The following is a 14,350-nucleotide window of genomic DNA, read 5'->3' on the forward strand; positions in this document are numbered from 1 at the left end:
ACAAAGTCTTACGGAATTTCCGTAAAACTGTTCGCTGAAACTTGGTTTCAGCGGACAGTCCGCCCGTGTGTGGGCCAGTCCGCTGTACTTTCGAAATGAGCGGACTGTTCCCGCCCGGAGAAAAGTCCGCTCATTTCGAGCGCGTCTCCAGGTAGGCGGGGCCCGCAAAGGAGACGTCGCGGGCTCCGCCGCCTGGTATGGACTTAAAGGAGAACTCCAACGCCGAAAAAAATCGGCGTGGGGGTTCCCCAAAGTCCACAACAGACCCTTGTCCGAGCACGCTACCCGGCCGGCCAGGAGATCGTCGAGGCAACATCTCCTGGAGAAGAAGAAGAAGAAGAAGAACGGAAGGCGACAGCGGCGACAGAAGACTGGGCCACCGCCTGCAAAAGAGCTATAAGAAGGCGCGGTGGCCCGGCAGAAGAACCGAAGAGGGGGACAAGACCCCCGAAGTCGGGAGAAGAGGCCGGCGGCGGGGAGGAAGAAAGCCGGACTCCTCCGCTAGCAAAAGAGCTACAAGAAGATAGCGGAGGAGTCCGGCGAGAAGACCCCCGAAGACGGAAGACCCCCGGAGCTGTGCAATAAAATATTTTATCTCGTGTGTTGTGTTTTTTTTTGTACTTTTATTTTACAGGTGAATGGGTAGGGGTACATTGTACCCCATACTCATTCACATAGGGTGGGGGGCCGGTATCCGGGGGCCCCCTTATTAAAGGGGGCTCCCGGATTCCGATAAGCCCCCCGCCCGCAGACCCCGACAACCAACGGCCAGGGTTGTCGGGAAGAGGCCCTTGTCCTCATCAACATGGGGACAAGGTGCTTTGGGGTGGGGGGGCCGCACCCCCCCTTCCCCAAGGCACCCCCCATGTTGAGGGCACGCAGCCTGGTACGGCTCAGGAGGGGGGGGCGCGCTCGCTCGCCCCCCTTTCCTGGCCGGCCGGGTAGCGTGCTCGGACAAGGGTCTGTTGTGGACTTTGGGGGAACCCCCACGCCGATTTTTTTCGGCGTTGGGGTTCCCCTTTAAGTCCATTCCAGGCGGCGGAGCCCGCGACGTCTCCGTCGCGGGCCCCGCCTACCTTGACACGCGCTCGAAATGAGCGGACTGTCCTCGTGTGTGGGCGAGTCCGTTCATTTCAAAAGTTGCGCAGACTTAGTACGACGAACTAAGTCCACTCAAAAAAAGTGCCGTGTGTGGGCAAGTTCGTTCATTCAAAAGTTTGAGCGGACTGTTTGACGAACTTAGTTTCCTAAGTCCCGTGCTGTGTCCTGATATCTCAGTGGAAAGCGCTGCTACTAATGCTGCCCAGCTCTGCCCTATTGTTGTTTACAGATGACTCACCTGCAGACCCCGTGTTTACATGTAAATAACCGCCATTCATATGTAAATAGTGGTGACATTACTAAGTAAATAGCTGTGGCCGGCGGCATTAATATGTAAATAAAGGCGGCATTCATATGTGTATCTTTCTCCCCTGCAGTGAGGAGATGATGTGCTGTAACCTCTAGCAACCAATCAGTGAGCCGTATTACTGTACAGTAATCTCTAGAAACCAATTAACAAGCAGAAATCATTTGCTGTAACCTCTAGCAACTAATCAGTGAACCGTAATGTGTGCTGTAACCTCTAGCAACCAGTCATTAAGCAGTAATGATATGCTGTAACCACTGACAACCAATTGCAATCGCTGCCTGATCTGATACAGTAAACTGATTTTAAGTCTAGCTGCTATTTATTGTATGTCTCAGAGCAGGTGGAGAGTGAAATTGCATGGGGGGGGGGGGAGCCCAACAAAAATTCTTGCCCAGGGTCCAATCAATATTAAAGACGGCCCTGTATATACAGTCTCTATACACAGCTCCTATATACAGTCCCTATACACAGATCCTATATACAGTCCCTATATACAGCTCCTATATACAGTCCCTATGCACAGCTCCTATATACAGTCTCTATACATAGCTCCTATATACAGTCCCTATATACAGCTCCTATATACAGTCCCTATATACAGCTCCTATATACAGTCCCTATATACAGCTCCTATATACAGTCCCTATATACAGCTCCTATATACAGTCCCTATGCACAGCTCCTATATATAGTCCCTATATACAGCTCCTATATACAGTCCATATATACAGCTCCTATATACAGTCCCTATATACAGCTCCTATATACAGTCCCTATGCACAGCTCCTATATATAGTCCCTATATACAGCTCCTATATATAGTCCCTATATACAGCTCCTATATACAGTCCCTATACACAGCTCCTATATACAGTCCCTATATACAGTCCCTATGCACAGCTCCTATATACAGTCCCTATATACAGCTCCTATATACAGTCCCTATACACAGCTCCTATATACAGTCCCTATGCACAGCTCCTATATACAGTCCCTATATACAGCTCCTATATACAGTCTCTATACACAGCTCCTATATACAGTCCCTATATACAGCTCCTATATACAGCTCCTATATACAGTCCCTATACACAGCTCCTATATACAGTCCCTATATACAGCTCCTATATACAGTCCCTATACACAGCTCCTATATACAGTCCCTATACACAGCTCCTATATACAGTCCCTATATACAGCTCCTATATACAGTCCCTATATACAGTCCCTATATACAGCTCCTATATACAGTCCCTATATACAGCTCCTATATACAGTCCCTATACACAGCTCCTATATACAGTCCCTATATACAGTCCCTATGCACAGCTCCTATATACAGTCCCTATATACAGCTCCTATATACAGTCCCTATACACAGCTCCTATATACAGTCCCTATGCACAGCTCCTATATACAGTCCCTATACACAGCTCCTATATACAGTCCCTATGCACAGCTCCTATATACAGTCCCTATATACAGCTCCTATATACAGTCCCTATACACAGCTCCTATATACAGTCCCTATACACAGCTCCTATATACAGTCCCTATACACAGCTCCTATATACAGTCCCTATGCACAGCTCCTATATACAGTCCCTATATACAGCTCCTATATACAGTCCCTATACACAGCTCCTATATACAGTCCCTATATACAGCTCCTATATACAGTCCCTATATACAGCTCCTATATACAGTCCCTATATACAGCTCCTATATACAGTCCCTATGCACAGCTCCTATATACAGCTCCTATATACAGTCTCTATACACAGCTCCTATATACAGTCCCTATACACAGCTCCTATATACAGTCCCTATACACAGCTCCTATATACAGTCCCTATACACAGCTCCTATATACAGTCCCTATACACAGCTCCTATATACAGTCCCTATATACAGCCCCTATATACAGCTCCTATATACAGTCCCTATATACAGCTCCTATATACAGTCCCTATGCACAGCTCCTATATACAGTCCCTATATACAGCTCCTATATACAGTCTCTATACACAGCTCCTATATACAGTCCCTATACACAGCTCCTATATACAGTCCCTATACACAGCTCCTATATACAGTCCCTATACAAAGCTCCTATATACAGTCTCTATACACAGCTCCTATATACAGTCCCTATATACAGCTCCTATATACAGCCCCTATACACAGCTCCTATATACAGTCCCTATACACAGCTCCTATATACAGTCCCTATACAAAGCTCCTATATACAGTCTCTATACACAGCTCCTATATACAGTCCCTATATACAGCTCCTATATACAGCCCCTATACACAGCTCCTATATACAGTCCCTATACACAGCTCCTATATACAGTCCCTATATACAGCGCCTTTTTTTTCTCCAGCCCTCACTTGCTTACAGACCCCAGTTGGAACACTGGGAATTATCCAACAGTCAGACGAAGCAATAGCCCATTACAGGCAGGAACCTGAGGCCCCTTGGTTGTGTAGCAGAATTTCCATGTCCAGCTTGCATTACTTCTGTGGCTACTGATCCCAGCACCATCTCTTCAGGCACTGCCAACCCACCTGACTGCAGCTGCCCCTTTCCTAGATCTCCCGTCTACTTCTCCCCACCGTCCTCTCAGACTGACTCTCACCATCCCACCGGCTGACTCTCTGGAGGTCTCCCAGACGTGCTGATCTCCTCCCCCTGTCCTCTCTCCATGCTCCTGTGCTTCCAGGAAGGGCTCCCTCCTATGTGTTTTGTCAGGTCCTTCCAGAATCCGAGCCCCAGGCCCGAGGTCACTCCCTCAATCTAGTGGGCGCCCTCACCTGCCACCGACAGCCTCCTTTAGCACTCCATCTCCAACTTCCACCTGACTGTTCCTGCTGGCATGACTCGAGTCTATTTATGAGGTAAGCTCTGCCCCCTGCCAGCCCAAAGCTGGGGATTGGCTAAGGCCTCATAAATATGCATGGCAGCCCCTCCTTACTCCCAAACTACAAACTTCCAGACCAGGGGGGAAGTGCCAGAGAGAGTTGTCAGAAGAGTCATCCAGGTGGAACTCTCACTGAACCCTGACCCTGATTACACAGCTCACGCCCAACAAATGTTCTACAGCTACACTGCCAGCCTAGCACACTAGAGGGTGCTACAGACAAAATAGAGACATTTGCCCAGGCTTCATAAGATCCTTGGGCTGGGTTCACATGGGGCGGACCTGCTGGATGGACTTCGCTAGCTCAGCTGAGTATTTCTCCATTGATCCTGCGCTGAGCAGGCGGGTAACAGGTCCGTCTCTTCTCACTGTGCAGGGACGGACCTGTCAGAGGCCCGCTGTTCTCTACGGGGAGATCGGATGAACACGGCCGTTTTCATCCGATTTGCTGAACAGATGGCGAACATATCACCATGCGTCTGTTTTAAGCGGATCTTGTTGGATCAGACGGCAGGCGGGTGTTAGCAGACACATCTCAGCTGACATTCACCTGCCCATAGAAGTCAATGGCTGGCCCGCTCAGATCTGCCTGAAAAATGGATCCGAGCGGGCCGATCATGTGAAAAGGCTTAACACTTCATCTTCGAAGATATTTCTAATCTCCAGGCTAATCCTACGTGAATATCCTCATGTGCAATGACAAGGACTTCCAATGTAAAAAGAGACCCTGATATTGCTGTGTAGTTCACCGCCAGCTAGGTTGATTGGTGCAAATAGTGAGGGTCAGCTGCTCCTCGGGTAGTGGTGGAGACCAAGTACCAGTAGGGATCAGTGTAAGTATGGTGGATAGGAGGTCAGTAGGGTGAAGAATTAGTATTCCTCATTATCAGGGCTGTTGTGATGAAGATTGGGTAAAGGTAAGGGGCAGAATTAGAGGTTGGGGATTGGGTATTTGTAAGGATTATGGCTGTTGTGGTGGAAATAATGTACCAGTAAAGATCAGGACGGTTGTGATAGATATCTGGAACGAGAAAGAAGTGGGGCTGGTATGGTGTGAAGTGGAATAAAATGGTATTTCTGTATACCTGACAAGACCAGCTAGGTATAATCACAGCAATTACCACACACACAAGACCCTCTCAGTACTGAGGAGATAGCTTCTTGGTGAACACAAGAGTTGAGACAGAGTCTATGTTCAAAGCTATCCGATTTAATTCTGGGTGGGTATACAACTTATATACATTATTAGCCAATCATAATAGGGAACAAAGGGGGTGGTCGATACAGAGGTATACATTTCATATCATTACATATCATTAATACTCAAATGCCCAACCCTTTAAACATGGCTGACATAGCAACTATAGTAACCATGCCATCTGCTTCCATGACTCATAGTCATGCCTTTGGTGTTCCCCTTTTGTACCGAAAGGTACAGGGCAAAGATGCTGCTGTAAGCTTTATTTTCTTATATGTGCTTTATAGAAAAACCTGCTACAAATGCTGAAAAACAGAACTAGTGACCTTAACTTGAGTCTGAATATACAAGTTAAGATATATGAATTTATATGGCTCTATGGCCGCACAAAATGGAGTCACTTCTGTTCAGTCATATAACTATATGGCTGAGATCAGGAACTGGTAAAAATCAAGACTGGTACATTGGAGATGGGAAAGGATCAGGGCTGGACTGTTGAACGTAAGGTACAAGATGTGTGGTACCAGTAAGTATCGGGGTGAGTTGGTGAAGATGGGGTACTGGTAAGAATGAAGATAAAAGTGGTGGGGATTGGGTATTGGTAAGGATTAGGGCTGTGTAGTGAAGAATGGTTACTGGTAAATATCTGGGATGTCATAGAGTTGAGGTACTGGTAGGAATTTGGGCTGATGTAGTTGAGATGAGGTAGGTATAGGTAACAGTAAGGATTAGGGTTTGTGTGGTAAGGGTGGGTACTAGTAGGATGAGGCTAGGTATGGTAGAGACATGGTAGCTGTATAGTTTAAGGTTGGTAGGGTCCGTTGCTGGTGTGGTGGACATGGGGAATCAGTAAGATTTTGGAACTGGTTTGATGGGATTGTGGCATCAGTAATGTTTGAGTTGGTGAAAATGAGGTACAAGTAAAGCTGGGGTCTGGTGTGGGGAAGATATGGTGCCTGTAAAATTTGGGCCAGTGTAGTGCAAATGGATTAGCAGAAAGATTGGGGTCTGGTATGGTGCACATGGGATACCAGTAGAGTTTGGGGCTGGTGTGGTAAAGAAGATGAAGTACAGCACTAGTATGATGTGGATCTGGCATGGTGCATATGGGATACCAGTAGGGTTTGGGGCTTGTGTGGTAGAGAAGATAAATTATTAGTAAGGTACGGAGCTGTTGTGGTGCATATGGTGTACCAGTAGGGTTTGGGGCTTGTGTGGTAAAGAAGATGAAGTACTAATGAGATACAATCTGGCGTGGTGCATTTTGGGTACCAGTAGGGTTTGGAACCGGTGTGGTAGGGAAAATTATGTACTAGTAAGATGGGGATCTGGTGTGCTGCATATGTGGTACCAGTAGGGTTTGGGGTTGGTGTGGTGGACAAGGTGAAGTAAGAGTAAGATGCGGATCTGGCGTGGTGCATATGGGGTACCAGTAGGGTTTGGGGTTGGTGTGGTGGACAAGGTGAAGTAAGCGTAAGATGCGGATCTGGCGTGGTGCATATGGGGTACCAGTAGGGTTTGGGGCTGGTGTGGTGGACAAGGTGAAGTACTAGTAAGGTACGGAGCTGGCATGGTCCAGATGGGGTACCAGTAGGGTTTGGGGCTGGTGTGGTGGACAAGGTGAAGTACTGGTAAGGTACGGAGCTGGCATGGTGCAGATGGGGTACCAGTAGGGTTTGGAGCTGGTGTGGTGGACAAGGTGAAGTAATAGTAAGGTACGGAGCTGGCATGGTGCAGATGGGGTACCAGAAGGGTTTGGGGCTGGTGTGGTAGAGAAGATGAATTTGTCACAAATCAGGTGTGACCAGAACTGCGTAGACAGCAACAGAGGAAATCAAATGCATGTAAAGTGAAAATATTGTGATTTATTAAGATAAGTGAGAATATAAACACAACCACCTCCAATATAACACAGTGCACAACAAACCAATTCACAGACAGAGACCCACAAATAACAATAGTCAGACAGGTGTGTATATAATAAATGGGGAATACCGGAATCATAAACGTAGCCAGGCCAGGGTCATCAACAGGAGATCAGCAGATGTGGACAGGGAAAGGATGGCTGGAACAGGCTGCAAGGCAAAGGTAAAGGTAACAGGGTGACAGGAGGGACAGGGTTCGGGTGCAGGGCCCAGGGTTCAGGTATCAGGTACAGAGTCAGGATCAGAGCTCACAGGTTCAGGTCAGGGCACAAGGAAGATACCAAGCCAAGTGTGTGTGTGTTTGCCGGGCATAAATACACATCTCCTGCAATCAGGCTCAGGTGACGCCTGATCACAGGAGATAATGTCGGCCCCACACTGCCAGGAAACACGCGCTGGTGGTCATCAGTACTGTGGCCCCAGGATCAGATAGTGCCACCAACAGGGAAAACCTTTCCTGACAGTTCCATACTCACAGGAGACACCCGCTGGTGGAGATCAGTACTGCAAGCCAAATGTCTGACAGCGCCACCAGCAGGTGGAACCTTTCCTGACATAATTACTAGTAAGATGCGGATCTGGCATGGTGCATACGGGGTACGAGTAGGGTTTGGGGCTGGTTTGGTAGAGAAGAGGAAGTACTAGCAAGGTACGGAGCTGGTATGGTGCAGATAGGATACGGGCAAGGATCAGACACTGTGGAAGCCTCTACAGGAAATTCCATGGGAGGGTCCTGCATCCCGTGTTCTAAAAGACATACTGTATATTGCTTTTACTGTATATTTTCCATTTGTTACCCAATCTAGATGAAATGTTTGCAAGGCTTCTATGCTATGTCTTATTAACCCCCCTGGCGGTATTCCCGAGTCTGGCTTGGGGTGAAAATTCAGTAGCATTAGCGGTAACCCCGAGCCAGACTCGGGATCGCATCGCTGGATCCAGGATGAGTTTGATTACCTTATCCCCTGGATCCAGCGATGTCCCTCCAATGTGTGAGCGGCTCGTCCACCGCTCGATTCATCACATCGGCGAGCTCCGTTCCCCGCGAGCGTTGTGACGCACAGGGACGGAGAACGGCGCCAAATTAAAAAAGTAAAACGCACACTATACATACAGTATAATGTAATATTACAGATGACATTGCTAATTATTATCCCCTTTGTCCCTCGTGGTCTGCCCAGTGTCCTGCATGCAGTTTTATATTTTAAAAACTGTTCTTTCTGCCTGGAAACTGGAGATTGTCCATAGCAACCAAAACTGTCCCTTTACATCAAAAATGGTTTTAGACCAGATAGAAAACAGCGACAATAAATTGGAATCACTCGCAGAATTGAGGGACAGCGATTTGTGGGGAGATCCGTCATCAAATACTGAAAAGTAACGACAGCGACAATTCTATACCTGAGCAAATGTTTTTGATTTGATTACATTATTGATTCATTTTTATTATTATTATATTATTATTTGGTATAATTATTTATAGTTATTTATTATATTATAATTTATGATTACATTTTTCAAACTTTATCATACCCGGGATGTCCTATAAATGAACTGAGTCCTGGGTCCATGTATTATGAATGAATGGAGTCCCAGGTCAAATAGCCCATAGCTGAGTCGCCAGCTCAGGGAGGGAAGGGCTGAGCCCTGACAGTCATATGAATGAATGGAGTCCTGGCTCCATGTCCTATGAATGAATGGAGTCCAAGTTCCATGTCCTATGAATGAATGGAGTCCAAGTTCCATGTCCTATGAATGAATGGAGTCCTGGGTCCATGTCCTATGAATGAATGGAGTCCAAGTTCCATGTCCTATGAATGAATGGAGTCCTGGGTCCATGTCCTATGAATGAATGGAGTCCAAGTTCCATGTCCTATCAATGAATGGAGTTCTACGTACATATCCTATGAAAGAAGTGAGTCCTGGGTCCATGTCCTATGAATAAAGGGAGTCCTGGGTCCATGTCCTATGAATGAAGTGAGTCCTGGGTCCATGTCCTATGAATGAATGGCGTCCTGGGTCCATGTCCTATGAATGAATAGAGTACTGAGTCCATGACCTATGAATGAATGGTAGCCTAGGTCCATGTCCTATCAATAAATTAAGTCCTACATATATATATATATATATATATATATATATATATATATATATACATTCTATGAATGAATGGAGTCCTGGGTCCATGTCCTATGAATGATTGGAGTCCTGGGTCCATGTCCTATGAATGAATGGAGTCCTGGGTCCATGTCCTATGAATGAGTGGAGTCCTGGGTCCATGTCCTATGAATGAATGGAGTCCTGGGTCCATGTCCTATGAAGGAATGGAGTCCTGGGTCCATGTCCTATGAATGATTGGAGTCCTGGGTCCATGTCCTATGAATGATTGGAGTCCTGGGTCCATGTCCTATGAATGAATGGAGTCCTGGGTCCATGTCCTATGAATGAATGGAGTCCTGGGTCCATGTCCTATGAATGATTGGAGTCCTGGGTCCATGTCCTATGAATGATTGGAGTCCTGGGTCCATGTCCTATGAATGAATGGAGTCCTGGGTCCATGTCCTATGAATGAATGGAGTCCTGGGTCCATGTCCTATGAATGAGTGGAGTCCTGGGTCCATGTCCTATGAATGAATGGAGTCCTGGGTCCATGTCCTATGAATGATTGGAGTCCTGGGTCCATGTCCTATGAATGAATGGAGTCCTGGGTCCATGTCCTATGAATGAATGGAGTCCTGGGTCCATGTCCTATGAATGGAATGGAGTCCTGGGTCCATGTCCTATGAATGAGTGGAGTCCTGGGTCCATGTCCTATGAATGAGTGGAGTCCTGGGTCCATGTCCTATGAATGCGTGGAGTCCTGGGTCCATGTCCTATGAATGAGTGGAGTCCTGGGTCCATGTCCTATGAATGAAGTGAGTCCTGGGTCCATGTATTATGAATGAATGGAGTCCTGGGTCCATGTATTATGAATGAATGGAGTCCTGGGTCCATGTCCTATGAATGAGTGGAGTCCTGGGTCCATGTCCTATGAATGAATGGAGTCCTGGGTCCATGTCCTATGAATGAGTGGAGTCCTGGGTCCATGTCCTATGAATGAATAGAGTACTGAGTCCATGTCCTATGAATGAATGGAGTCCTGGGTTCATGTCCTATGAATGAGTGGAGTCCTGGGTCCATGTCCTATGAATGAAGTGAGTCCTGGGTCCATGTCCTATGAATGAAGTGAGTCCTGGGTCCATGTATTATGAATGAATGGAGTCCTGGGTCCATGTATTATGAATGAATGGAGTCCTGGGTCCATGTCCTATGAATGAATGGAGTCCTGGGTTCATGTCCTATGAATGAGTGGAGTCCTGGGTCCATGTCCTATGAATAAATGGAGTCCTGGGTCCATGTCCTATGAAGGAATGGGTCCTGGGTCCATGTCCTATGAAGGAATGGAGTCCTGGGTCCATGTCCTATGAATGAATGGAGTCCTGGGTCCATGTCCTATGAAGGAATGGAGTCCTGGGCCCATGTCCTATGAATGAGTGGAGTCCTGGGTCCATGTCCTATGAATGCGTGGAGTCCTGGGTCCATGTTCTGTGAATGAAGTGAGTCCTGGGTCCATGTCCTATGAATGAAGTGAGTCCTGGGTCCATGTATTATGAATGAATGGAGTCCTGGGTCCATGTATTATGAATGAATGGAGTCCTGGGTTCATGTCCTATGAATGAATGAAGTCCTGGGTTCATGTCCTATGAATGAATGGTAGCCTAGGTCCATGTCCTATGAATGAATGAAGTCCTACGTATATATGTTCTATGAATGAATGGCGTCCTAGGTCAATATCCTATCAATGAATGGAGTTATTACAATGTCTTTTGCAGGTGAGGCTCTGCGGGAATCTCTGGTGAAATGCTCTGCCGTATTCTCTTCTCCTGCATTATGCTGCATTCAAACTGCACAGCAAATAGTGGAAGGTAAGTGAACCCTTCATTAGGAAGAGAAACCTAAAATGTTTACCAATGTATCAAAATTATCTCCAATATGGAAGTATATAGGCGGACCTTATTAATAGTGATGGACGAACGTTTCGCCCGGCGGTCGTTTCGCGGCGAATTTCCGACTTTCGCCGTCCGCGGGTTCGAACGCCTTTTTCCGTCGTTCGCCCCGGCGGACTTACGTGTTTAATGTATACAAGAACTTTAACCTTTCGTGACACGTTTATCATGTGTTACAGGACAACCAATTGAGACATGACAGCTCATGGACACTTGGACATTCCCCCTAACCTATAAATACACCCGATCCGGTGGCCATTTTACATTCTTTCTTCTGTCACTGTAGGGAAAGGATCCTGTGTGGAGTAGGGACAGAGAAAACGCTAGCTATTTGGTACACAAAAGTTCTTTTCAGGACTGGTATAGGTGTTAGGTCAGCAGCCTGAGTTTCTTTTGTCAGTTTAGATAAAGGGACAGAGCGCTGTATGCTGCTATTTTAGGGACAGCTCAGCCAGATTAGTCTTTCTTCATCATCATCATCATCATCATCATTAGCTGTTACTATCAGGTCCACAAAAGAGCTGTTCCAGCTAATCGTTCCAGCCTACTCTTTTTTGCCAATTTGTATAGGGACAGGCAGGAAGCAGTGTGTCAGGCAGTGAGGATAATTTTAAAGACTTGCTGTTACTATTAGTTCCACAAAGGTTCTTTTCAGGACTGGTATCAGTGGTACGGTAATAGGCTTGTACACGTATAATATTCTTTCTTCCAAATATAGAAAGAATATTATACTTGACTGCTGCCCTTCTGCTGCAGTCTGCTAATCATTCACAACTCACTTGTTCCACAAAGCTCTTTATCAGGACTGGTAACTTGGTCTGTCTAGGGTGCTACGGTACATAGGCTTGGGTGCGGTACAGTCTGCTGTTCTGTAAGGACCGCTATCGGTCCACAATACATAGGGTTGCCGTGCACTACTGCTGACCGCTGCCCTATACTGCAGCAGTCCTTCAGCGGTATAGGGACTGACGTACAGTCTGCTAAACACTAATACACAACCTGCTTGGTCCACAAAAGTTCTTATAAGGACTGGTAACTTGGTATAGGGTGCTACGGTACATAGGCCTGAGTGCAGTACAGTCTGCTGTTCTGTAAGGACCGCTATCGGTCCACAATACATAGGGTTGCCGTGCACTACTGCTGACCGCTGCCCTATACTGCAGCAGTCCTTCATTGGTATAGGGACTGACGTACAGTCTGCTAATCACTAACACACAACCTGCTTGGTCCACAAAAGTTCTTATAAGGACTGGTAACTTGGTATAGGGTGCTACGGTACATAGGCCTGAGTGCGTTACAGTCTGCTGTTCTGTAAGGACCGCTATCGGTCCACAATACATAGGGTTGCCGTGCACTACTGCTGACCGCTGCCCTATACTGCAGCAGTCCTTCAGCGGTATAGGGACTGACGCACAGTCTGCTAAACACTAACACACAACCTGCTTGGTCCACAAAAGTTTTTATAAGGACTGGTAACTTGGTATAGGGTGCTACGGTACATAGGCCTGAGTGCAGTACAGTCTGCTGTTCTGTAAGGACCGCTATCGGTCCACAATACATAGGGTTGCCGTGCACTACTGCTGACCGCTGCCCTATACTGCAGCAGTCCTTCATTGGTATAGGGACTGACGTACAGTCTGCTAATCACTAACACACAACCTGCTTGGTCCACAAAAGTTCTTATAAGGACTGGTAACTTGGTATAGGGTGCTACGGTACATAGGCCTGAGTGCGTTACAGTCTGCTGTTCTGTAAGGACCGCTATCGGTCCACAATACATAGGGTTGCCGTGCACTACTGCTGACCGCTGCCCTATACTGCAGCAGTCCTTCAGCGGTATAGGGACTGACGCACAGTCTGCTAATCACTAACACACAACCTGCTTGGTCCACAAAAGTTCTTATAAGGACTGGTAACTTGGTATAGGGTGCTACGGTACATAGGCCTGAGTGCGTTACAGTCTGCTGTTCTGTAAGGACCGCTATCGGTCCACAATACATAGGGTTGCCGTGCACTACTGCTGACCGCTGCCCTATACTGCAGCAGTCCTTCAGCGGTATAGGGACTGACGCACAGTCTGCTAAACACTAACACACAACCTGCTTGGTCCACAAAAGTTTTTATAAGGACTGGTAACTTGGTATAGGGTGCTACGGTACATAGGCCTGAGTGCAGTACAGTCTGCTGTTCTGTAAGGACCGCTATCGGTCCACAATACATAGGGTTGACGTGCACTACTGCTGACCGCTGCCCTATACTGCAGCAGTCCTTCAGCGGTATAGGGACTAAGAGTTTTGTCACAGGGTGATTTAAAAAATGACAGGCAGAGGAAGAGGCAGGCCCTTCCGCAGGGGTGGTAGGGGTAGGGCAGGAGCAACAGCCTTGAGCCAAAGTGGGAAGTTGCAGAAGGTGCGTTCAATTACTTTAAAGGACGCACCAGACTTGGTTGAGTGGCTCACTCAGCCTTATTCTTCTGCACCCTCCTCATCCTCTCGATCTGCACCCTCTTCTTCACTCTCTGCTATGTGCACCCCCAAAGACACTACCACCAACACCACCACCACCACCACCACCACATACCTTCCGCTTGAGTGCAAATGGGGGCCTTCATGCTCCAGTGTTTTAATAGGGACCCCCGTATAAAAAGCATGAGGGTCAAGGACCAGTACTGGGTGGCAACGTACTTAGATCCCCGGTACAAACACAAAATGGCGGAAATGTTACCGCCGTCGCAGAGGGCTGTCAGAATGCAGCACTTCCAGGCCTTGCTTCGAGAAATGCTGCATTCTGCTTTTGCGTGCGCTGGCAGAGGAGCAATTCCCACTCCCAGAGAAGGATTTGCGGGT

The 14,350-nt window shown here is 47.2% G+C and overlaps 1 protein-coding gene across 1 annotated transcript in view; it reads left to right on the top strand.

Moving 5' to 3' along the window:
• Positions 1-14,350, top strand: part of UBASH3A (ubiquitin associated and SH3 domain containing A) — a 243,320-nt gene that overhangs the window by 210,299 nt on the left and 18,671 nt on the right. Inside the window, exon 10 of the mRNA XM_077479393.1 lies at positions 11,331-11,423. Within this exon, the coding sequence (XP_077335519.1) occupies positions 11,331-11,423 (93 nt within the window). The remainder of the gene's footprint in view (positions 1-11,330; positions 11,424-14,350) is intronic.

This window comes from Lithobates pipiens, unplaced genomic scaffold (assembly GCF_037356315.1).
Source record: "Lithobates pipiens isolate NorthernLeopardFrog02 unplaced genomic scaffold, aLitPip1_a1.2 Scaffold_16, whole genome shotgun sequence".
NCBI lineage: Eukaryota > Metazoa > Chordata > Amphibia > Anura > Ranidae > Lithobates > Lithobates pipiens.